This window comes from Octopus sinensis, linkage group LG14 (genome assembly GCF_006345805.1).
Source record: "Octopus sinensis linkage group LG14, ASM634580v1, whole genome shotgun sequence".
NCBI lineage: Eukaryota > Metazoa > Mollusca > Cephalopoda > Octopoda > Octopodidae > Octopus > Octopus sinensis.
In genome coordinates this window covers 48,035,597-48,062,200 of record NC_043010.1, presented here as the reverse complement: position 1 = coordinate 48,062,200, position 26,604 = coordinate 48,035,597, and the positions used below count along the sequence as shown (strand labels likewise).

Below are 26,604 nucleotides of genomic sequence, written 5' to 3'. Positions count from 1 at the left end.
ATAGCGTAACAGGTTTTAATGGGATTTGTGTTAAGTTACCTCCCTTGGAAAAAATTTTATTAGCGCAAAATTATTGATTTCAAATTTTGGCACAAAGCCAGAAATTTCGAGGATAGGGCTAAATCGATTGTATTTGACCTTAGTGTTCAACTAGTACTTATCTTATCGAACCTGAAAGGATGAAAGTTAAAGTCGACCTCGGCGAAGTTTGAACTCATAATACAAAAACGGACGAAACACTGCAAAATTGAGAAATATTTAATGCTCGTCTCGTTTCTCTTCAAAAACTAATTTTATTAAATTTCACTTATGAGATCAGTGCCTGTAAAATGTAAAGATAGTCACATATATTTAGATCGCCCAAATTATCCTTTAATTTCACGTCCTAATTTTCTGTTATTTTTGTTTCCCTAGGCAAGTTTCTTACAATCTATAACATAATACCTCCAGCTTGAGGAAGGAAATTGCATGCACGATCGTCTTAAGGCACTGACATACAGGTCAGTTTGCCAGGGTCTGCACAGGTCCAGGAGCATAATTCTAATTTATGTATTCTGTGGCTTACTATCTATAAACAAAAACTATAGGGGCCCAATGCATTGATTTGCCCAAGGGTTGCACAGGTCTAGGAGCCTACTTCTAATCCATGTATACTGTGGCTTATTGTTAATAAATAAATACTATAGGATCCAATGCACTGATTTTCTCAGGAACTTCACAGGTCTAGGATCCCTATTCTAATCTATGTATTCTGTGGTTTGCAATCAGTAAATAAATACGATAGGGCCCAGTGCACTGATTTGCCCTGGGGCCCTATAATGCTTTGGTAATTCTTATAAACAATAGGGATCAATAGGTCACCCCTGGAAAACTTTTTTCTTCATGATGCTACTGTTGGTGTTTAGCCCCAATTGAACCTTCTTTGAAGTGACTTATAATCAAAGACATTCCAGTCTCGATCATCCAGTCATTTAAGAATATCTAGAACTACATTATTTAATGTTCTTCCGTTTTTTTAAGATGGTAGGGTGCAATTTATGGGAGATTTGGCTGCTGTTTCCACCAGATTGAACGACTGCATAAAAGCATCCTTTTTGGCTTATCTAGATTAGGGTAAGTCTACCCAGCGAAGCACAGCTTCCTCCAAACTATACTCGTGGGAATATAGTTTTAATTATTGTTGCAAGCCAATGGGACATACATCAACTAAATAATAACCAGAAGTTGAGTTGTGTCACTCTAGCCTTAGTTAAGTGAACTGAGCAACTGAGTGTAAAGGTACTCTCATAATCTGAGAAAAGACAGTTCCACAATTTCTTATTTCTTTATTGCCCATAAGGGCCTAAACATAGAGGGGACAAACAAGGACAGACAAAGGGATTAAGTCGATTACATCGACCCCAGTGCATAACTAGTACTTAATTTATCAACCCCGAAAGGATGAAAGGTGAAATCGACTTCTGTGGAATTTGAACTCAGAATGCAACAGCAGACAAAATACCTATTTCTTTACTGCCCACAAGGGGCTAAACACAGAGAGGAGAAACAAGGACAGACAAATGGATTAAGTCAATTAGATCGACCCCGAAAGGATGAAAGGCAAAGTCGACTACGGCAGAATTTGAACTCAGAACGTAACCGCAGACGAAATACCGCTAAGCATCTCACCTGGCGTGCTAACGATTCTGCCAGCTCGCCACCTTCACAGTTCCACAATTTCTTGCTGAACAACTTGCAGAGATGATTTGTTTGTAGTGATCAAATGTTTGTATTGCACTTTAGATCACTCCTTCCATCAAATCAACATTGCTTGTACAAGTGCATGATATTGCCTTATGTTAGATGTTGAAGTTATTACAGAGTGACAAGATATGAAGTGTTTTGCTCAAGAACACAATGCACCACCAGGTCCAGGAATCGAGCTCACAATCTCGCAATCATAGGTGCAGCATCCACTAAGCTACATTACTGAGAGTAATGAATGATATATTTCATGGGATACACACCCATCTATTTTTCAACTTTTTTTTTTTTCAGAAGTAAAGAAACAGTACCTATGACAATGCAGGGCCTCCCAATTAGGTGAGACTGATGGGGCTGATGTTTTTACCTTCAACATCTGTAAATCATTGTCTGCAAGAAAAGAAAGGGCCAGGAGAAAATTAAAAGGAATTGCATGTCTAAGGGAAAAACACCCCCCCCCCCCCCAAAGAAAAAGGTTTAGTATAGGATCAAGGGGATGGGGCACCAACTGTATGGCTTCTGCTCATTTAACTTACCAAGCCACTGTTCAATAAGTTTCCATTGTATGTAATATAAATATCCATGTTTATTTTGAAAGAACTTTCTAATCATTATTCCTTCTTTCTTTGTATATTTTATTCAGAATAATTGTTGAAGAATTAACTTCTTCTCTTGCAGACATTATTAAAAGATGTGAACCCTTTATTCACCTTCCTTTTGACAAAGATTGGAAGGATTACTCTAAATATCCTAAGGGGACTGGAGCCAGATCAGTCACTATTCTCCCTATAGAGGGTGCCTCAGGTTCTTCTGCTGCTTTTTTTAATGACTCATCTGTCACTGTTTGGGCATTGAACAATATGTTTTTTGGCTCCAACTTCACCCTTTCCTTTCGATTCCGACCAGTTGAGAAGACAAATGGACGATTTGCTCTTGTCGATAACAGTGACTGTGATAAAAGTGCAACATTTGGTGTTGCCTATGAAAGGACTGAAACATCCAGAACTATCTACGGTGGCTTTATTTTGAATGATGAGTCAGTGGTGAGACTGCAAGCTAATTTGGTAAGAATATTCTCAACCTGCTATAAATGTTTTCTTTGACTTTTATTGCTATTTATTTGATAAAAATATTTAACCCTTTAGCATTCAGATTACTCTGTCGAATGTAATACTTATTCATTCAGATTGCTTTGAATTAATCATGCATTATATCATAGCTTTGAGATTTCAATGATGTGATTGTAATATTTTTAACATGATATCATTAGGTAAGCATGATCTGGTCAGTTGGTAGGCATGATATGGCTAGATATGGTCAGTTGGAACATAAAACAGGGAGGAAATTTTTGGCTAGATATGGCTGGTTTAAATGCTATTATGTTAAATATGTACAGAATGAGTAGGGTGGTAGAGAAAATGTTTTATAATATTACTTATTCTCAGAGCTGCAACCCTATATAATTCCCTTCATACTTATGCATTTTCCTATGGATGTCAGCCTAGAATAGTTCAAACTGACCCTTATATATATATATATATATATATATATATATATCATGTGATCTGTGACCGACCAAGCCATCAGATGTTGTTACACATCGCTGGTCACAATGCTCTTCGCATTGTTTTAGCCTTCAATGACGCCACCCTGCTGGCTAAGTGAGCAGGCCAACAGAAGAAAGAGTGAGAGAAAGTCGTGGTGAAAGAGTACAGCAGAGATCACCACCACCTCCTGCCGGAGCCTTGTGGAGCTTTAGGTGTTTTCGCTCAATAAACACTCACAACACCCAGTCTGGGATTCTAAACCGCAATCCTACAGCCGCAAGTCCGCTGCCCTAACCATTGGGCCATTGCGCCTCCACATATATATATATAAAGAAAGAGAGAAAGGAAGAAGAGAAACTAGAAGGTGAAAAGAAAACATATAATGCAAATAAAATTGTTAAAAGTCAATTTATTGACGTTTCTTGTTAATGCCCCAGAAACCTGATCAATGGCATAGCGTGACTCTTTTGAAAACTGGCTTTCGTGTGGAACTGTGGGTTGATGGCCTGAAAACTTCCAAATCAGGAAGTGGTAAGTACTAATTATATTTTATATATATATTAAAGTAATTATGACAGTGCAGATGAAGAGCTAATTGTGTATCAGAAAATAAATAGGTAATTTTTATCATTGTCTGTATATTGTATCCATGATGAAAACACTTAACTTCCAAGTGGCCTTGGCCTCAAAGTTATAAATATGTGCCACATAAGCCAATGTGGGAGCCTCTATGTGCTCATTCAACTTACTAGAAATAGATGCTAAATTCCCTTTATATCATAGCCCTACCATCTCGACAGGGTGACAGACACATTGGGTCAGGTACTCCTAGATACAAAATGCCTTAAAGAAACATAAGATAGTCATGAGCAGAATGCCTTTAATTGCAGGTCAGTGAGTCAGGACTGGGTTGGGGCTAAACAATGATAATGGCAATGAGTACAGCAGATGAAGAATAATTCACAGCTTAAGCACTTTACCTACCATGGGAGTCATTGGTGACTCTCCACACTATATTCTTAATATACCATGGAAGTTAACTGTCACTCCTAATGGTGAAATTTTTTATGGAGCCTTACATTACTCCGGTTCAAACTACATTATTTGAATTTTAGGAAATGTACAAGACATAAATATCAGAAGGGAGCAAGTCACTGCCATCTCCATCATTAGAGTGCTGCCTTCCATAAAATAATTTTTGCGAAAAAGAAGTCATTAAGGCTTATATAATATAATCTGGAATATAATTTGTAGGAAAAAAAATGATAAATAATTGAAAGAAATCCATAACTGGAAGTATAATGGACATTTTGTGGAGGCGCAATGGCCCAGTGGTTAGGGCAGGAAACTCGCAGTCGGAGGATCGCGGTTTCAATTCCCAGACCAGGCGTTGTGTGTGCTTATTGAGCGAAAACACCTAAAAGCTCCACGAGGCTCCAGCAGGGGGTGGTGGCGACCCCTGTTGTACTCTTTAGCCTCAACTTTCTCTCGCTCTTTCTTCCTGTTTCTTGAGTAACGCTGCGATGGACTGGTGTCCCGTCCAGCTGCGGAGAACACATACACCATAGAAACCAGGAAACTGGGCCCATGAGCCTGACTAGGCTTGAAAAGGGCGCATAAATAAAAAAAAATGGACATTTTAACACTTTTTAACATGTGTCACTGGTGAATAGCAAAGTACAGAATGAATTTTATATTCGTTCTGTATCATGGGAAACACCAGTGATACCCATGCTACAAATCAATGTGGTAGTTTATATAGTGAATTAGAACATATATATATATATGGTTAAAAAATTAAAAGAGACACATGGTTTATAAGAAAATTAAACCACTGGTGCAAAAGAAAATATGATGTAAAATGTGCTTGGTAAGCAAAATGTAAAATTGAAGCTGCACTATGCAATTATCATAGCAATATTATAGTAAGATAGTTACAAGTCCTGTTACATCTAATTTATCTAGCCATGTAGTTTGTTATCTAAATATCTGTTTGTCTATCTTTGAGGCTGCCTAAGCATTTGACTGCCAATCTATCTGTCTACTTGTAAGCTCTTTGCTGTGCTGATGGTTAAGTTCTTTTTCTAAACAGTCTGTCTATTTAACTATCAACATCACACTGTGGTTATAGCAGGCATGGTGAGCTGTTCAAGACATAGCTTGTCATAGGCAGGCTGCACCTCTTAAAAGAAGTTTATACTCTCTTTACTCTTTTACTTGTTTCAGTCATTTGACTGTGGCCATGATGGAGCACTGCCTTTAGTCAAGCAAATCGACCCCAGGACTTATTCTTTGTAAGCCTAGCACTTATTCTATCGGTCTCTTTTGCTGAACCGCTAAGTTACAGGGACGTAAACACACCAGCATCGGTTATCAAGTGATGTTGGGAGGACAAACACAGAAACACAAACATATACACACACATACATATATATATATATACATATATATGACGGGCTTCTTTCAGTTTCCGTCTACCAAATCCACTCACGAGACTTTGGTCGGCCCGAGGCTATAGTAGAAGACACTTGCCCAAGGTACCACACAGTGGGACTGAACCCGGAACCATGTGGTTCATAAGCAAGCTACTTACCACAGAGCCACTCCTTCATGATAATTTTTTATTAGGCATGACATTTAGAAAGTCCCACAGGTTACAGATTCCCCATGACAGGTGTATAGCATTGTTTAACTAGTTATATAGTGAGCTGTTATGTTTCATCTAGTTCTCTATCTATATTATATTCAGTCTCTCTGTCTTCTTGATGAACTATCAACCTCTCATTGTGGTAAGATGAGCAGTGAAATGATGGAAATAAAACAAAGTTAACAATGAAAATATGTATTTTTTATCCCAACATAAGACTTTGAGAAAGGTTCTTCTTGAAATAAATATTAACAGGATTATCATGGAAAAGAAAAGTTAGTTAGTAACTGTTGAATTGATACCATCCTGTCAGGCACATCTTACTACATTATATATGTTTGTAGAGGCTTCCTTATAAAATAGTATAGAGGACACTCAGCAGAATCATATCAAACAGCATTGTTGAATGAGATAGATTGTTATGTACCATACTTCATTAACACATAGCACAATCCCTTGCATTTTTCTCGTGTATGTAGACATGCTCTTTTTTAACCTGCTCTTTTTTGCTTTTTTATTCTTCTTTTAATGTAGCTGATATTAAGCGACTGGATTGTTCTTTAACTATTGGAAGAGGGACAAATCTGGATCCTTTTATTGGATTTATTGATGATGTAAGTTCCAATCAAATCATCTTACCTTTCCTATATAATCCACTTCTGAAATTTTTCTCAAAACAGAGTGAAAGGAATAAGAATGTGTTAAAGGAAGAGATAACAGAAGAGAGACAGCTATAGACAGTTACACAGTGGTTGTTGGTAAGGGGATTGAATAGAAAACTAGCATGAGCAATGTAATAGGGAAGATAAGGGAGTAACTAAAGTGTGAGAGAGTAATGTATGTTGATCATGACTGACAGAGAGTGAAGATCTGATGGATAGTAATAAGGTCAATTTCTTTATCAACCATGAGGTTGAGAAAAAGAGGGGATGATACGAGGACAAACAAAGCAAACATTGGGGTCAGAGTATCGAATGAGACGAAATGTATGAATAAACAAACAATTAAATTATATACAATTAAATGAGAATGAGTGATTTACAAAAAATGAAGCGGAGGACACGGTCGACTCCACAAACCACATACTCACACTGAAGACTTTGCTGTGGCAGTAAGAAAGAGTGATGGATAGTAACAGATGTGGGCAATGGTAAGGAAGAATGATGGGTGTGAGAGAGAGTGATACTAGCAGTAAAATAATAGTGATGAATATAGACATATAATAATGAATACAGACGTATCCCATGCCATCTCTCATTTCACAGACGTTATGATGAAAGACAGGTAAAATGATAACAGGGGATGATGTAAGATGGGTTGAGTAATACTAGGTTATAGCAGTGGGGATCGAATTCAGCTAAATCCATTGCCATCCTTCATTACAGAGGGCAGTGTGTTACAGTAAAAACAAGACATGAATGAGGCGATATGAGGTTCTTGACAAGATCTGCCTACCTCTACAAAACTAATCCAGCCCCAAGGAAAAAATAAGCTAAGAGCATTAGATTTCTTGGAAGAAAGCAGTGAATGTATATGAAAACAAGGACGGAAAAAAACAGAGAAATGTTACACAAATACAAATGCAATTAACAGGACATAACAACAGGTATCTTTCGACTAAGGACAAATTAAATTAAGCTGGCATGTGTGGAAGTAAAGCCTTACGGCAGGGACATATGTTTTAACAGGCACAGGGAGGAATATACATGTTGCACAGATGGTACTTGAACCAAGAAAGAAAGGTCAGGCCTGGTCGAACACTGGTCACATGGATGTTTTGCGTTCTTGTCCCATTTTTGTATATATATATATATATATATATATATAAACTTACTTGGAAATGGATGCATGGTGTTCAATTAAAGAATAATATAAATAATATATATATATGTGTGTGTGTGTGTGTCTGTATATATATATATATATATATATATATATATATATATATGCATATATTGGTACAGGATGTCACCAACTGTGTAAACAACATGAAGTATGAAAACAAACAAGTTAAATATGCAAACAATGAAAGAAAAAATTGGAAAACAGGACAAGTAACACAGAGACAACCCTTCATCAGTTGTCAGCTGTCTATCTACTCCTCATTTCAAGCATTCAACAACAATTTGAGTCTTCGAAAACAGTTGCTCCCATACATACCCAATTAAATTCTGGATTTATAGAGGGTCAAAGTTGGGAACAAAAACAGGACAGTGGAGACATACAAGGAAACCAAATAAAAACAAACATGGAGGGTTTTTAGACCAGAATGAGAGGAAAATAGTGAACACTGGGAAAAATATTTTCTTTGAAAAAAGAAAAGAGTAGAAGATAGACAACTGACAACTGATGAAGGGTCGTTCTCCATGTTCCTTGTCCTGTTTTCCATTTTTTTTCTCATTGTTTGTGTATTTAATTCGTTTGTTTTGTACTTTATGTTGTTTACATAGTTGGCGATGTCCTGTACCCATATATGCATATATATATATATATTATATTAAATTAGAGATAAAACCACTATTAGGCAAATCAAACAGTGAAAATCATAAACCAATACATAGAAATAAAATTAATTAATAAATTATAAATTGATTTGCCTAATAGTGGTTTTATCTCTAATTTAATATAATATATATTTATTTATACTATAAAATTAGATTTAATCCTAAATCTAATTTTTCCCAGTAAGTTTGGATTTACTCCCTAATATTATTATTATTATTATATATATATATTTTTTTTTTTCCCTGTAAGTTTGGATTTACTCCCTAACATTATTATACATATATATATATATATATGCATATATATATTTTTATAGTATTATTTAATTGAACGCCATGCATCCATTTCCACATTAGTTTATCTTAACGTTTTTGATGCGACTCTACTCTATACTGTTTTCTCTCCCATCCTCCTCTAATTCCCTTTTTCTCCCCTTCACCATTTTCTATCTGTCTGTCTCCCTCTTTCTCTTTTTCTCTTTCTTGATGCTCACAAGTGACCATCGTCCATCTTTCTTCTTCCTGCATGACGTTCTAAGGACTGGGCATCTTCTATCCATCTCTCTCTTCTATTTCTATCTTTCTCTTCTATCTTTTCTATTTACAAAAACATATTTCTTCCAGCATTTGCTATTTTCCTCTCATTCTGGTCTAACGACCCTCCATGTTTGTTTTCATTCAGTTTCCTCGTATGTCTCCACTGTCCTGTTTTTGTTCCCAACTTTGGCCCTCCATGTTTATGGTATTTATGGAAGCAACTGTCTTTGAAGACTTGTATTGTCATTGAATGCTTGAAATGAGGAGTAGATAGACAGCTGACAACTGATGAAGAGTCATTCTCCGTGTTGCTTGTCCTGTCTTCCATTTATTTTCTTTCATTGTTTGCATATTTAACTTGTTTGTTTTCGTACTTCATGTTGTTTACACAGTTGGTGATGTCCTGTACCCATATATGTGTGTATATATATATACATACATACATACATATATATATACATACATATATATATACATACATACATACATACATATATATATATATATACATACATACATACATATATATATATATATACATACATACATACATATATATATATATACATACATATATATACATACATATATATATATACATATATATATAGAGAGAGAGAGATATATACATACATACATATATATATATATATATATATATATATAATATATATATATATATATATATATATATATATATACATACATATATATATGTGTATATATATATATACATATATATATATATATAGAGAGAGAGAGATAGAGAGATACATACATATATATATATATTATATATATATATACATATACATACACACTTCTGTTTGTGTGTGCATGTACATGCATGTATGTTTGAATTTGTTATAGTTTTATTTTGTTTTTGATTTTGTTACTTTGTATAGTTTTTTTGTTTTTTTTGCTTCATGAAATATCTCCTTGTCCATATTTTTTTTTTATTGTAATATACCTGTGTCTTAGGAATGTCAATAGACTATCAATAGCAATTATATTTGTTATAAACAATGATATGCATATGGAAAAAGATAATGGGGAAATTATGAAAAGAGTAAATGGAGCGAAAAACAGTAAAGGGAAAAAAAATTTTAAATAAAAAAAAAAACAGAAAATAAATGAACGACAGAAAAAAAAGTAAAAAAGAAGAGAAAGATTGCAGAAGGAATGAGAGAGAATGTGAGATGGTGATGATGATGATGATGAGTGAATATTGATATACAGAGAGAGAAATTAGAAAGAACAAAAGTGAGATAATGAGAGAAAGTGTGACATCTGTGAAGTAAGTTCAAGTCTTATTGAAGTGTTACGAGAACAATAGTTGTGCTGCAATCAAGTGCAGTCATTTGCAACATTGGTGATCAAATATCAAGTTCAAAAAGATATATTTTAAGTAAATACACGTTGCAAGAAGAGAAGATAATGGGTGCATTAGAGGGAAAGACAACAGTGATTAAATTATTAAAAAATTATTTTAAAAAAAGGGGGACATGGAAGATAAAGCCCTTACATGATTTTAGAGCTAGTCTCATGAGTTATATTAACCATACACACATACATGCATAGATATATACATGCACACATGCATAACATATGCACATATACATATATATGTAAATGGATGTGTGTGTATATCATCATCATCATCATCATCATTTAATGTCCACTTTCCATGCTAGCATGGGTTGGACGATTTGACTGAGGTCTGGCGAACCAGACTCCAATCTGATCTGGCAGAGTTTCTACAGCTGGACGCCCTTCCTAATGCCAACCACTCCGAGAGTGTAGTGGGTGCTTTTACGTGCCAACAGCACCAGGGCCAGTTTGGTGGAACTGGCAACAGCCACGCCCAAATGATGCTTTTTATGTGCCACCTGCACAGGAGCCAGTCCAGCGGCACTGGCGACGACCTCGCCCGAATATTTCACATGCCACCAGCACAAGTGCTAGTAAGGCAACGCGGTAGCGATCACACTTGAATGGTGTGCTTAACGTGCCATTGGCACGAAGGCCAGCTTGTTGCTCTGGCAACAATCTCACTCGTATGGTACACTTAGCGCTCCACTAGCAACGGATGCCAACACACACACACATACATACATACATACACATACACACTCATTCATTCATTATGTATAAAAGCTAGGGTTTGATTCCCTGAAGAATTTCTAATAGGAGATATCTTACATATTTTTCCTACGTTTGCAATTTTGTAACTCCTATTTGCAAACAAAACACATGTAATGGTGAATAAATTATACCAAAAATTTTTTTCCAATCTCCTGATTTGGTATATATATATATTTATTTATAAACAACTTATAAATAAGGGCAAAAGAAAAATCGTCAATTTCCACATTTCATTATACATTCACAATAAGTACTTAGAGTGAATGTATAATGAAATGTGGAAATTGACGATTTAAAGCCTGTTCTCAGCATATTGGCATAGAAATAATTTTTCTTTTGCCCTTATTTATAAGTTGTTTATAATTTTAACCTTTAAGGGTATTTTAATATGCTGCTACTTTTGATGAAATTTTTTTCTGAAAAAAATTTTGTCCTATATTAGTAGTATATATATTTATATATATATATAATTCTAATTATATCATCCACTTGAATAGTATGGTCCAACAAAGCATTCATTTTTAAAAATTCTCAAACCTTTCATTCTCTTAATATTTTAACAACTATTTGAATCTTTTAACTCTGATGAGAGAAGTATAGATAATTGCTATGGTTGGAGTTAGCTCACCCATACCAACCTATATCTTCCTGAAACAGCCATCAGACTTGGCACTCATTCAAGATTCCTCTCAAATCATTTTATACTAACTTTCTCATTGATCCTAACACAAGCATTCAACCTCGCAAGTACATCTATGTATTTATATTTATGTATGTTTATAATTTTTTATATATTTATAAATTTTTATAGATTTATAAATTTTTATATATTTATAAATCTGTGTATATTTATATATTCATAAATGCTTATGAATTTTTACCATGCCTCATATATGTGAACACATCTATGTATATTGTTGGGAATTTCAAAAATTCGACCTTTGAAATTTGTTTCTCTCTTTCTTAATTTTATATTCCTGAAGCTCTATTAGAGTGCTTATTAGTTGCGCTGTATAAAGTGGATAACTATACCATTTACTTCTTCATATTATATATATATATAGTGAAGGTGCATGGCTCAGTGGCTAGAGCGACAGGCTCGCAATCATGAGGTAGTGAATTCGATTCCCAGATTTGGCTCAGTGATAATTTTCTAGGTGCATCACATAGTCGTTCATGACCAAAGGGGGTGTTTATATGTATGAGGCAAGAAAAAGTTTTTGAAAAAAAAAATTTTTTCAGAAATAAATAAAAAATTTTTTCTTTCTAAGTTTGTTAAGGGAAGAAAGTCAATGTCTGGACCAAATGTCTTCTCTGAACATTTGCAATGGAATGGAATCATCGAAGGATTGAATGACAGTATTGAATCTGGCATCACATTCTTGTAAAATCTATCATGCATGTCTTATCTGCATCTTGTACTATTGTTACAGCATGGCCACGGCCTTCGGGCTAAAACATTTTTAAGGATTTAAGGATTTAATGACTAATGGTTTGTAAAACAGGGTCCATTTATAAGATTTATCATGTATGTCATATCTGTTGTACTTTGATCAAAATGTAGCTGATGGGTATGGCACAGACGAACAGACTCTGCATCAAAGATCTGCCATGATGTCATATGTGTGTCATATGTATGTATGTGTGTGTATTATATATATGTAGTCATATGTATGTATGTAGGTATGAATTATGTGTCTTGTTTGTATGTTGTATGTATATGTGTTATATATCACGTGATCATGTGACACATAAAGGCACATGGCCTAGTAGTTAGGCTGTTGTGCTCACGATCGCAAGATTGTGTTTGATTCCCTGACTGGGCAGCATGTTGTGTTCTTGAGCAAAACACTTCATTTCACATTGCTCCAGTTTCTGGTACTCGAAACATTGACATCTAGGTCACAAAAACAGAGTTTGAAGGGAATAGTAGTGATTTCCTTTGATTTCTAGATAGAAGCAAATAGGAAATAACACTTACTGACCAAGGACAAAAAAAAATTTTATTTGGTTGAAACAGCAACACCTCATTCAATAAGTAAAAGAGTGTACCCACCTACAATTTAATGCATTTTGGAACATTATTCAATTTCTATGTTGTTTTAAAATTGCTGTCATTTTTTTTCATACATTTGCATAAATTATGTTTAATTGTTTTGATATCTTATCATTTGATGCTTTCTGTTTAGTTGCAGTTTTTTAAATGTACTCCAGAGGAATACCTTTAATGGGTACCAAATATTAACAGCAACAACAAGGAATCATGACCAATAGCTTTCTTCCATGGGAAAGTCCATATATTCCATTTAAATTGTAGTTTATTCTTTAAAAATAAATTGTTGATGCTATAAAAAAAAAACTGTAATGTTCAAAATTTAAAAAAAACTATATACCATAAAATATGGCTGTAAAATGTGTATGACTTTGTTATTTTGAATATTTTGTATTAAAAGTAATAAGTGCTATTGCTTTATTTTGTTTTACATTTTATACAAGCAACAACCAAGGTTAGAACATCAGCCTGATTAATATAAACAGTATACATAAGATAAATTCCTCATCTCAGAAATATAAAATTATTTTGTACTGTCGTTTCTCTTTTCTTTGTTGTTTGCCAGATTAACATAGATTAACTATCATCTAATTCTAAAGGATTGCTTTTGACTAAACTCTGAGCTTAGCATTATGATAAAAAAAAAATGAGCTTCATAGCATCCCATTTCCTTCTTCATAAATATATCAGGCCCTTGCTTCATATATGAGAGGATGCTGAAAAGTCCCTGCCTTTGGGTAAAAGGAAATACAGGAGAATCAGTAAATTATGATTTTATTCAACATAATCCCCTCCCAGATTCATACACCTATTGCAGTGGTCCTTCAGTTGTGCTTAGCCCTGTAAAATAACTTGGAAGGTTGGGCCTCCAACTAGGCTTTTCACAATACCTTTAAAACCAGGAACCCTTCAGCACCCCCTTGTATTTAAGGAGACACCAACACTTTAAGATGTTAAAGTACAAAAATTGCAGAGTATGAAAATCAAAAGTTTTTTTTTTTCCAAACATGGATGTATGATTAATTATATTTTCAGCAAAAACAAGATTGATAACACCTTAAATTTGTAGTGATAACTTATGAGAATGTCCATCATTCAAGACACTTTCAAGTACATTCAGAAACAGACTAGGCAGTAGAGAGAATATGTGTCCAGGCGGCAAGCTGGCAGAAACGTTTGCATGCCAGGCAAAATGCTTAGTGGTATTTCGTCTGCCATTACATTCTGAGTTCAAATTCCACCGAGGTCAACTTTGCCTTTCATCCTTTCGGGGTCGATTAAATAAGTACCAGTTACACTCTGGGGTCAATATAATCGACTTAATCCATTTTTCTATCCTTGTTTGTCCCCTCTGTGTGTAGCCCCTTGTGGGCAGTAAAGAAATAAGAAATGTTTGCACAGTGGTACAGTTACGCATAGGAGTCGATATAATTGACTTAATCCATTTGTCCTTGTTTGTCCCCTGTGTGTGTAGCCCCTTGTGGGCAATAAAGAAATAACAAATATGTGTCCAGACTGTTTCTCTGCATTGTATGCTATATGCTAGTGTGTGCTTTACAGTCATCAGCTGGATAGAGGTACAACACATTCAGAACAAATCTGTCAGTTATTCTGCAGTTTTCTTGGTTAGAACTAACTTGAACAATAGCAACAACACTGAAAAGGAATTTATATTAATCTTCTGTTACCATATTTCTATTCAATTACACTGCTTTTGTTTCAATTAGTTTTGAAAATAATGAAGAATTTAGTAAAATAAAATTGCCATTATTAAACTGCCATAATTTTATCATTAAGACAGCAAGCTGGCAGAGTTGTTAGCACAGTGGGTAAAATGCTTAGCAGCATTTCATCCATCTTTAAATTCTGAGTTCAATTTCTGCCAAGGTCGACTTTATTTCTTTCAGGTTTAATAAAATAAGTGCCAGTTGGATACTGGGGTCGATGTAATTGGCTTACTCTCTTCACCTGAAATTGCTGGCCTTATGCCAAAATTTGAAATCTTTATTAAACTAGCATAGAAATTACAATTAACATGAAATTTTGATAGAACAGGAAGTTTGTATTATAGAGCCTGTGAGCAGTCTCAAGCAGGTTGGTAACATTCTGAAGGTTACATCTTATTTGACACAACATTCATATTTTTATGTCTGGATATGGATACCCCCAACAACTCTTTTCGTTAAACAATATTTTGAAAGTAGGATTACAACTGCATTGATTAATAATCTTTAATATAAATTGGACATGGGCAGTCGTTGTATTCTTTCTTGTCTTGAGGTTCACAGCCAAACAGCTGGGTGGATTCGTGTGAAAAATGGCACACATGTGGAGACTGGTGCATAGATTGGAATGTGGTTTGTATTTTTTTCCTAGCCTCTATAGTTACCGAAAGAAAAATCGATTAAAACTTTTTCTAATGGAATTCCTGTTCCACCATTAAAACAACCAGTTACTCACACAGCCTGCATATACCAATTCACTAGCAACGAGGTTAGTACAGGATGACAGCCAGCCAAATCTTTTGCTATGCTGTCTCTCTTCTTTCAAATCTTTGTGGGGTTAATAATCTTAATCTTTAGTTACAGTTTCTCATTAAAACTACATAATAAGCAGAATTGTTGGATTAAGACTAGGGTGTTTTGAGGGAGATTTGCCTGCTATTTCTACCAAGTCTAGTTGTATATATAAACTGAAGTGAAATTCCAGAATTGGTAGATTACTTGTCTAAATGCTCAGTGGTACTTAATTCTGTGCTTTGACTTTCTGGGATTGTTCTGTTAGAGCAAATGATTTTACTGCTAAATACCATCCCTACCATTAATCATTTAACTGATTATTGAAATGTTTTTTCTTTCTTCCTTTTTGTTTTTAGCCTATCAAATTTGAGTAAGTAATAATTACATTAGTATTAACACTGTGAGCATTAAAAGTTTAATGTGATGAGAAAAAGACATTAGCTCAAAAACTAATATTATTTTAATCATTTTGGTATGCATGGGGGTAGATAGCTCCAGGCATGTTTCAGTCTTATTAGTCCTCATTGGCAAAGCATAGTCTTTACAGCACTTGCTAAAGTAGTGATGAGAGAACCACTAAGTAAATATACAATATTACTTTCAAATCTTGGCACAAGGCCAGCAAATTCATGGGAGGGTGTAAGTTAATTATATCGACCCCAGTACCTAACTGGTACTTATTTTATCAACCCTGAAAAGATGGAAGACAAAGTCAATCTTGGTGGTAATTGAACTCAGAATGTCAAGACATACAAGTAGATGTACAATATTATATACAATACATGTGAAAAATTAACGTTATAAAAAATAAATGAATCATGAACAGTAATAAACCTTGACTACTGGTACATCACATTGGCTATTTAAACTCCTCAACAAGAAGTTAGAAAGCAAACATCTTAACTTCACAGTCAGTGAGTTTATGTATAAAGTTATATTTCTTACAATAAGAATATCAAAAGTTTCTTAGGTTTAAGATTTTGAAGAAATAAGCAATATTGAAGACATGCCCTATGATTGTTTTTGAGGGTTGTGTACCCCTTCTTAGTTCTGGTGGTAGTAACAAGACCAGATGATACAGATATACCCAGTAATTTTAACTACTTGTTTATCCAAAGCATTTTCATAAGTTTATCTCAAATGGTCACACTTGTTTTCATAAAGCTTTCCTTTTATAAGACACAAGTTATTCTAATGGTTGAAAAAAATTGGGTATGTTTGTCAAGTATGATACATAGATTCTAGAGGAATATGTCCTGTATATCATGTGATACACAAGACAAGGAAAGGTTTAAAGCTTAGCTAGAGGAAGATTTATTAATAGCAAAACACAAGAGCTGAGATTATAAGATCACAAACTAAAACCTTTGGTATTTATTTCCTTATACTATGACATAGTTTGATCTAATGGATGAACCTGCTAGAAACAGTAGCTACCTCTCTTTCAAAGGAAAATCACCAACAATCTTAAACAAGGAAGGATATGGATAATGTAGACATAGATACTCCAAATAAGATATGATGGTCATGGTTGGAATGTTTTTTAGTGTAAGCCTGTTCTGTCAGGGTGGAATGGAGCTAAACAACAAATAGCAATAATAGCTGGTTAAAAGGTATTACCAATCCAATTACTTTTAAGAAACAACTCTTTGGCCTCGTGTTAACAGGTCACATGATGAGTCTTGCAACAGAGGCTTAAAATATTCATTTTATAGTAGATTACACAACTCTTACAGCATAGGAAAACACAGATGCTGTCATTAATCTCCAGGCCAACATTGTTTAAGTAGACCTATAAACAAAGATGCACCAGACATGACCATCCCATCTTTTATTGACATATAGTGTATCAAGAATCACATTATCACCAAGGTCTCTATCCACTTTTTAAGAAAGTAGGGTTTGATTGGAGGGACATATTGCCATTTCTAATATGTCCAACAATCACACAGATGCTTCTTTAACATAGAACAATGAAAAAAATTGTAACTAATTCAATCAGATCTGGTTGATATTTCCAAGAGTTATGTGAACTGAGGCCCAAACAACTACTTAGAAACAAACTCAATCATCAATCAGTTATTGGTAGAGCCAAGCATCAAACAATTTTTTTTTTTTTTTTTTGGTAGATATTAAATTATTAAAGGCAGATCTTCCCAAATGCAATTTTGGAAGGAAAGATACTGCAAAAAAAGAGTAATTTTTTTCTGTATTTAATTCAATGTCTTCCTACATAAGATATTTTATCTCCAAATAAGCACTTAAATTTTTTAAATAAAAAAATAATAAACTTATTGTATATACTGTGTTCAGGTGCACTACGGATCATTAGAAAAAGGAACCAAAACTGCATAGACAGCACACAGAAAGTGAACAGTAAATAAATCTCTGAAAACAAAGAACTGAGGTGGGGAGCATCATGTGTACTGTTGGTGAATTTCAGGAAGCATGGAGGTTTTGAAGGATGTAGTGTCTTGACAGGTAACAACTGATGCGAGTAGATAGAATCGGCTCTTACCATTTCTCTGAGATCACACTATGAAAATTCCTATATCTAAGTTTCAGTGTATTCTAGATAATTCTATGATAATGATGAAAAGGAATTTTATCCAAATCTCTGTTTAATCCCAATGGATTACTTGAACCCCCTTCATGTAAAAACAAAAAATTGTAAAATAATTAAACCCACAATAATAAAAGGAAACAAAAAATGAATTATAATACATAACCAAGTGAATACTAAATTTGTTTTGCATTTTTTTTTTTTACTTTATAAATAAAAAAAAAAAGTTTGAAGTCGCTCAGTAATTGTAATGGAACAAACCTGCAAAAGAGAAAGACCAAGGAAGATGCAAAAAAAAAAAAAAGTGGTAAAAGCTGATCATAGGAGGATGAACTTCACAAAAGACTGTAACAAGTGGTAGGACACCTTGTTAAAGAAGACTGACTGCTCTACTTCATGTAGGCATGGAAAAACAAAGACAAAAGTAAGATGATGATGATGAAATATTACTTTTAAAGCATTAATGATTTCAAACATAGGTATAAAGCCTCAAATTTGTAGCCAATAATATCAACTCCAGTACTTGAGTGGTACTTTATTTGACCGACACTGAAAGTATGGAATGTAAAAATCAACCCTAGTGGAATTTGAACTCAAAATATAAATGGATGTATTAATGCAAGGTATTTTGGTCAACACTGTACTAATTCAGCCATGCTACTACCTCTTTAGCATTTAGACTGGCCATATCTGATACAAATATTCTACATGTTTTATGTTCAAGCTGGCCAGGTCCAGCCTCTCACACCTACCCAACAATATCACTCTAAAAATCATATCATTGAAATCTCAAAACTACAAGAAAATGCAGGATTAATTCAAAACAATGTGAATAAATAAGCATTACAGTTGACAGAGCAATCTGAATGCTTAAGGGTTAAACTAATGCTGATTATTAAGACAGGTTTACCCAAAATTCAATCACATTCTAAATTTTATAAACCATGATTTAGATGTTGAATTTATTTTTTAAAAATAATTAAAATGCAAGTTAGTTTTAAATATGCACAAATTATTTTGTTTAGAAAAAAACAACCAGTTATTCTGACAATTTTGTGATGCACTGCAGTGCTTACTGTACATTTCAAAATTAGAGTTTTGTTATATACCTTCCATCATCATTATTAGCAGAGACAATGTTCAAATTTAAAATTATATACATTTATTTGGAATGAATAATGAAAATATCTTCATGGAATAATTAGTTTATCTAAAATTTTAAAAAATTCCTCTTCTCTTGAATGAAAGACATTCTCCCAAATCAAATCATGTGTAATAGATGTGAGGAAATTGGAAGGAGGGCCTCTTTTTTCTGTGTGATGAATGGACTGAGATGAGTTCTTGGTAGAATATACAGTTGGGGCCATTGTAAAGGAAGAAAATACTGTTTGATGAAGTGGATTTGTATAACCCAATGCAGTGAAATATTTATTCTTCACAAGATTGTTTTAATCCAGAACCCATCCAATCTGTGTTTTTGAACAATTCTTCCAAAGCCTCAAGTTCTTTGGGATCGATTGAAGAAGGAAGAGAATTTGGTTTACTATCACTGGTGTTTTCATTATTTTCCTCGTTCCATTCATTATAACCACTATCACAATCACTACATTCTTTATCACTTCCATCCTCATCCTCGCTATCAAGCACAATTACAAATTTCTGGTACCATGCTTTCTGTTTATATGACTGCAACACATCAGGTTCTGAGGGAGAATTTACAATATCAGAAGATAATTGCTTTGGCACTGGTTGGCATTGGTCACAGTCTTTCACAGAACTTTCACCATCCTGTGAACATTTATTGCACGCTGTTTGGTCAGCACCACTAGAAGGTTCGATAATTTTTGTCTCTTCCGCCATTTGTTTGCACCTGAAGAACAGCAAAAATATAGAAATCATTTATTTCAATATTTTCAGTGATTTAAAAATTTCTTGTTTTAGTTGTCCTTAATTTCTCTAATTCAAAGAACAAAACAAAAATAAAGGGATAGAGAAGCAGTGATGAACAGCAATTTTCTTTTTCTTTTCTTTTTTTTTTTTTTTTACTTCTGTTATCTTTGTACAGAAGTTCATAAGTATCATACCTAAGGAATTAATATTTTCCCTTATTGGTTTCCCACCTATAGCTTCTGTTTTCCTCTTATTGTTGCTTAACCCCACGTCAGCCCTCATTAAACAAACTTTCAGTCATTACTCAACATTCAGGACCATAGGTGAGGATAACCACACACACTAACTGATTTTTGTTATAAAAGAAAAATAAGAATAAAGGTACCTTAGTGTTTGCTATTTCCAACTAAAGTCCTTTCTCTTTACTTTTGCTTCCTCACTCAGTAATGCGTGTTTTTGAGTAGAAAAACAAGCAGCATCTACAATAGTGGTTCTACGGACCCCTTTGATATCTATTTTACTCGGATGGACCCCTGTAACCATTCAATGTCTAAAAACCTATTATATTTTTATAATTAAATACTATAAGAATTGCCTTTAAAAATTGTTAAAACATTCTGTGTATTGTAGAAGTATAACTAATTTATTGCACATAAACTTTAACAAAATCTTATATGGAAGCCGAAGGGTCATATGGACCCCAGAGAGAACAACTGATCTACGCAAAAGGCGGCGAGCTGGCAGAAACGTTAGCACGCCGGGCGAAATGCGTAGCCGTATTTCGTCTGCCGTTACGTTCTGAGTTCAAGTTCCGCCAAGGTCGACTTTGCCTTTCATCCTTTCTGGGTCGATAAATTAAGTACCAGTTACGCACTGGGCTCGATGTAATCGACTTAATCCCTTTGTCTGTCCTTGTTTGTCCCCTCTATGTTTAGCCCCTTGTGGGCAATAAAGAAATAAGAAATAAGAAACTGATCTACACGCATGTAAATATTTCCCACACATAGCAAGTAAATTGTCAAAGAGAGATAACTTATATAACTGTGGGAGATGTAAAAGTAACAACTAACCTTTATCTCAACTAAATCTATCTTTTGTTTCAGTCACTGGACTGTGACCATGCTAGGGTACCACTTTAAAGGGTTTTCATCTAACAAATCGACCCAGTATTTATATTTTGTTTGGTACTTATTCTAATCAGTCTGTTTTAACAAACTGCTAACTTATGGGGGCATAAACAAACCAACACTGGTTAACAAGTCGTGAAGGGTTGGGACAGAGAAACATATATTTGGGCTTCCACATAGTTTACCAAATTCACTCACAAGCCATTGGTCAGCCTTTTTTTAAAAATTTTTTATCTCCTTTGTAAAGTACAAATGAATTTCATTCAGATACTAGGCTACTAAGGAACTTAGTATGAACCCTCAAATATTGACTTTTACATTTGTGTTAAACCACCATAATTGACTGGGTCACGTGACTTAGTTCGTTGTTCCTGGGAGAAGAAAAAGCAAAATCAACACTGGCAGGATTGAACCTAGAACATACAAAAACTAAATTCAATGTTATGTTCTTATCAAGCATTCAACTGTTTTTGTTGTCAGATATTGAAAAAACCCATTAAAGGCCTTTCTTTTGGGATAATTTTTATATTCTTCAACTAGTTTCTTTTCTTTAGCAATAACCATTCTACAACACAAACTTGGTCAACCACATCAATCTTAGTACTCCAGTACTTTACATTAGATACTAGCACTATGACCCAGCGTTGCCGGGTCTTGTGCTAGTGCTTGTTGTTCGTTGCTGGGTCGCAGTGAAAATTTCTCACAAAATCAAGAGCTAAGTTTCTTATCACATTTCAGCCAGGGCCAGTTTTGTTGTTTATGAGCTAGTTGGAGCTTTTTATGAGAGTAATTAATATTCATTGGACTTCGGCAATGCCCATGTGCCCATAACTTATGGGCATAAGGGGTCGGTTTATCAATTTTTTTTAAGGGCTTTCTGGGGTGACTGGGGAAATGAAAAGATCTTCACAACAACCCTCAGACAGTTTTGAAAGCCCGTAGAAAATGTGAGCCCTTTACATGAAAAACTATGGATTTGTATAAAGGACACACGGACACACAGGCATACAGATATTTTGCTGTTTATAGATATAGAGATTTCATCAACTCTACTTGTTGAACTTCTAGACAATGGATAGATAGGCATACAACAAAACACTTGTGTTATTTAGATCAATGTAAACATAAACATAGACACATGAGATTATGTGTGAGTGTGTGTGTATGTGCATGAGTTTATTGTACAAAATGGTATTAAAAGATTTCTGGACTAGCTGTGTTTAATCTCTCTATATATAAATGGCAAAATGTCTGTGTGTGTGTGTGTGTGTCCTTTATACAAATCCACACTTTTTCAGTTAGAGGGCTCGCACTTTCCATGGTCATTCAAAACCGTCCAAGGGTGGTCGTGCACATCTTTACATTTCCCCAGTCACCCCGCAAAGACATTAAAAAATCAATAGAAGTGACTTTTTTGTGAATTTTCTATCCAAGACCCAATCAAAATGCCCGAAACTTGATACACCAATTGAATGCCACCTAGCTGTATGTGAATAGTAAAAGAGGTGCGTATGTCTGTAGTCACAGATGACTACCTGACCCTAATTTAGTTTTAAGTTATTGTCTTTTACTGGTTTCAGTCACGAAACTGTGACCATGCTGGAGCACTGCCTTAAAGAATTTTAATTTGAATGAATTGACCCCAGTACCTTTTTTTTTAAAGCCTGGTACTTATTCTCTTGGCCCCCTTTGCCAAACAGCTAAGTTATGGGGATGTAAACACACCAACACCAGTTGTCAAGTGGTGGGGACAAAAACAGACACAAAGTCACACACATACACACTCACAACAGGCTTCTTTCCATTTCCATATTACCAAATTTACTCTCAAGGCTTCAGTCAGCCCAAGGCCATAGCAGAAGACACCCACCCAAGTTGCCACACAATGGGACTGAACTCAGAAGCAAGCATCTTACCACACAGCCATACCTGCACCTATTATTACATCATCATCATCATTTAACGTCCGCTTTCCATGCTAGCATGGGTTGGACGATTTGACTGAGGTCTGGCGAACCAGACTCCAATCTGATCTGGCAGAGTTTCTACAGCTGGATGCCCTTCCTAACGCCAACCACTCTGAGAGTGTAGTGGATGCTTTTATGTGCCACCGGCACGAGGGCCAGTTAGGTGGTACTGGCAACGGCCATGCTCAAATGGTGCTTTTTATGTGCCACCTGCACAGGAGCCAGTCCAGCAGCATATATATATATTAGCATGGAATTTTGTTATGTATCTCATTAACAGCAACTCTGTTATTGTGCATTTGTCTGAAATGGATTTTCAGTTCAGCAGCAGCTAACACACTTTTGGATATAAAGGACAGCAGTGTTCCAGTATAACTGTTGGCATAAAAGCATCATGTGCAACCTTTCATGGATGGATAACATGCTGGCATTTGAAAGTGTGATGTAACTACAAAGTGCAATTGAGATCACCTCTTGATCTTCTACCATATCAACATTTAAAGTTTGTCTTCCGTGCTGGCATGGGTGGGATGGCTTGACAGGAACTGGCAAGGCCAGGGTCCACACCAGGTTCCATAGTTTGTTTTGGCCTAGTTTCTATGGCTAGATGCTCTTCATAATGCTAACCACTTCACAGAGTGTATTGGGTGCTTTTATCATGACACCAACACCCACAGCAATGCTTGGGCAATTTGAGTTTTCTCAAACTTCACATTGTTCTTCTTTTTGCTTGTATTCAGCACAAAATGCTGCTAACCAATAGTGTTGATATTCAAGGATTTAACCCTTTTGTTACCAACCCGGCCGAAACCAGCTCTGGCTCTGTAGTGCAAATGCCTTGTTTTCATAAGTTTTGAATTAAAATCTTCCACCAAACCTTAGTCGCAATTTATGTTCCTAACACTAGCTGAATGATAACTAAGTTATTTTACTAAATTCTTTGTTATATTTAATGTAATTGAAAGAAACACATAGCCCTTCAAAATAAATACAGTAACGAAAGGGTTAAGCATGTTTTGTTGTGGTATCACGAAATTTCGTCTTTGGTTTGTGCTGTGTATAGTTACTAAGAACTAATTCACTGTGACATTTAAATTTAGCAGCCTCGAATTATCAAGATGAATGACATGACTAACCCATCACATATGATGAGACAACCTGTATTTTCCAACTCTTCTGAGTCAGACATAAAAAATTCCCAGCTGATATCCAATATATGCCTTGGACATTTCAGGTGATACCATTTAAGTGTTTCGATTTCACCGTTGATATGAGATCCTTGTCTCAGTTGACTAGAACAGAGATGTGATGATGCAAGACTTGACAAAGAAGTCTATGTGTGACCAGACATGTTTCTCCAATGTCCCAAACCCAATTGTGAGGAAGTGGAGTCTGGCTTGAGAGTTCCAGGGTTCTGAAAAGTGTGGAACAACCTCTTAGGTCTACACTGATCCAGGGTAGTAGCACCTGTCAGGATCTCAGCTATGAGTTAATTAACCTATTAAGGTTTGTCTACCAATGCATATAAAGACTGGATCCAGAACACTGTGTGCAAGAAACCATCATAGATCAACAGAGCGGGGAAATGCTGTAGCAGGGCATTGAAGAATGAAGAGCATAAGATGTGAATATCATGGTCATCCACTGCATCTGTTTCCATCCCTTATCTTCTTGACCTGGTCTTGCCACTGGATTGAAAATGATCACATATGACAGGGTGAAGTTGATGGTACACAACTATTCTTCACTTTGAACAAAGTCAGCCTTAAGGATGACAAGATGATCCTCATTACTCTGATTGATAAACATGAGTATGTGTGTGAAAGTGCACATGCACACACACATAGAGGGTTTGTATAGTTTATGTCTACAAAATTCCATCTAAAGAAAATATAACAACTGTTTGAATAGTTGCTAAAATGCCAAGGGGAATTGATGTTAATAAAGTGCTAATAATGGTCAGCTATCTTAGATTGAAGAAGCAGCAGCAGCAGCAGCAAGAAAAGCAATGAAAATTACACATTATTTTGACTAACAACAAAAGCAATGTCTATTTGGCACATTATATGAAAGCAAAAATGCATTTTTAAAAAATGATAAAATCGTTGGCAATTGACAGGTAACAGATGGGACAAATATTTTTTTTTTAAATGAGAAAAATGCTTCATATAAATATATATACATGCATATACATACATGCACACGCACTCTCCAATTTTTAAAAACTTTTTAAAATAAAAGGTATGGGGTGTGTTTAAGATGATTGCTTCATAACCACATAGCTTCAGGTTCAGTCCCACTGCACAGCACCTCAGACAAATGTCTTCTATTACTACAGCCGTGGACTAACCAATGCCTTGTGAGTGAACTTGGTTGACGGAAATTGTGTGGAAGCCTCCCGTATATGTATGTGCGCCTTTGTATTTGTGCCTTTCTCTGCCATTTGACAATTGGTGTTGATTTGTTTAAGTCTCTGTAACTTTGCCGTTCGACAAAAGAGACCAATAGAATAAGTACTAGATTTTAAAATAAATACTGGCGGTGACCCAGTATAATCGCAGTTCAAGTTTGAGGTGGGGGATAATGAATAGTCCTTCGACCTACAAGCAAATAAATAGCCAAATCAAACCATATACGACTGTCTTAAAAGAAAGCGGACACATTGTATGTTTAGGATTATGTTGTCCAATATCAGACCAAAAAAAAAAAAAAGACTAGAATAGTACGGTTGGACACATTTTGTCAGAAGTTTGTTCAGCGAGGGCTGAAAAGAGGTTAAGCAACAATAAAAAGGAAAACAGAAAATATAGATGGGGGAACCCATAAGGGAAAATATCCATCCGTTAGGTACGAAGGCTACGAAATTGTGGTAAAAGGGGAGAATTTGTGTAACGTTCACACATTTATTTGTAAAGTGGGAGGACAGTTGTGGGAAGATTGAGAGTGAAGTGAAATTATTTCTTTTTACGACTAAGTCTACACTGCGTTCGACAAATGTCTTTGTTATGCGGGGCAAGGAATTCTGAAGGAAAAGGTTTTACGTCGTAATATCGGCTTTGCTGCACGTCGCTGACCACTGTATCAACAATAATGGTTTCTTTGTTTAGGATATAAGGAGGGTGCGGTCAATTATCGCAGAAATTAGGAAATGCTAATGGGCCAGCTCAACCATACACATAACAAGTACGTGGTCAATATTACTTGGAGAAATTAAACACGAACCAGACCGTCGATAGGATTTGAACACTGAACCGAAATGACCGAAGTGGTATATATATATATATAATTTTTTTTTTTAATGTTATCAGCATAATTGTAATCTACACCCTCGAAAATTGTAGCCCTGCAAAATTTCGTTTAAA

The 26,604-nt window shown here is 35.0% G+C and overlaps 2 protein-coding genes across 2 annotated transcripts in view; one reads left to right on the top strand and one right to left on the bottom strand.

Annotated features, from left to right (window-relative positions):
• LOC115219174 overlaps positions 1 to 13,873 on the top strand; it is a 170,231-nt gene extending 156,358 nt beyond the window's left edge. The window contains exons 6-9 of the mRNA XM_029789282.2: positions 2,422 to 2,807; positions 3,728 to 3,821; positions 6,472 to 6,551; positions 13,313 to 13,873. Of these exons, the coding sequence (XP_029645142.1) occupies positions 2,422 to 2,807; positions 3,728 to 3,821; positions 6,472 to 6,551; positions 13,313 to 13,351 (599 nt within the window). The 3' untranslated portion in view covers positions 13,352 to 13,873. The remainder of the gene's footprint in view (positions 1 to 2,421; positions 2,808 to 3,727; positions 3,822 to 6,471; positions 6,552 to 13,312) is intronic.
• A 5,314-nt stretch (positions 13,874 to 19,187) lies between these two features.
• The window catches only part of LOC115219048, an 8,164-nt gene continuing 747 nt past the window's right edge, over positions 19,188 to 26,604 (bottom strand). The window contains exon 2 of the mRNA XM_029789101.2: positions 19,188 to 20,128. Coding sequence (XP_029644961.1) covers positions 19,687 to 20,118 — 432 coding nt within the window. The 5' untranslated portion in view covers positions 20,119 to 20,128 and the 3' untranslated portion in view covers positions 19,188 to 19,686. The remainder of the gene's footprint in view (positions 20,129 to 26,604) is intronic.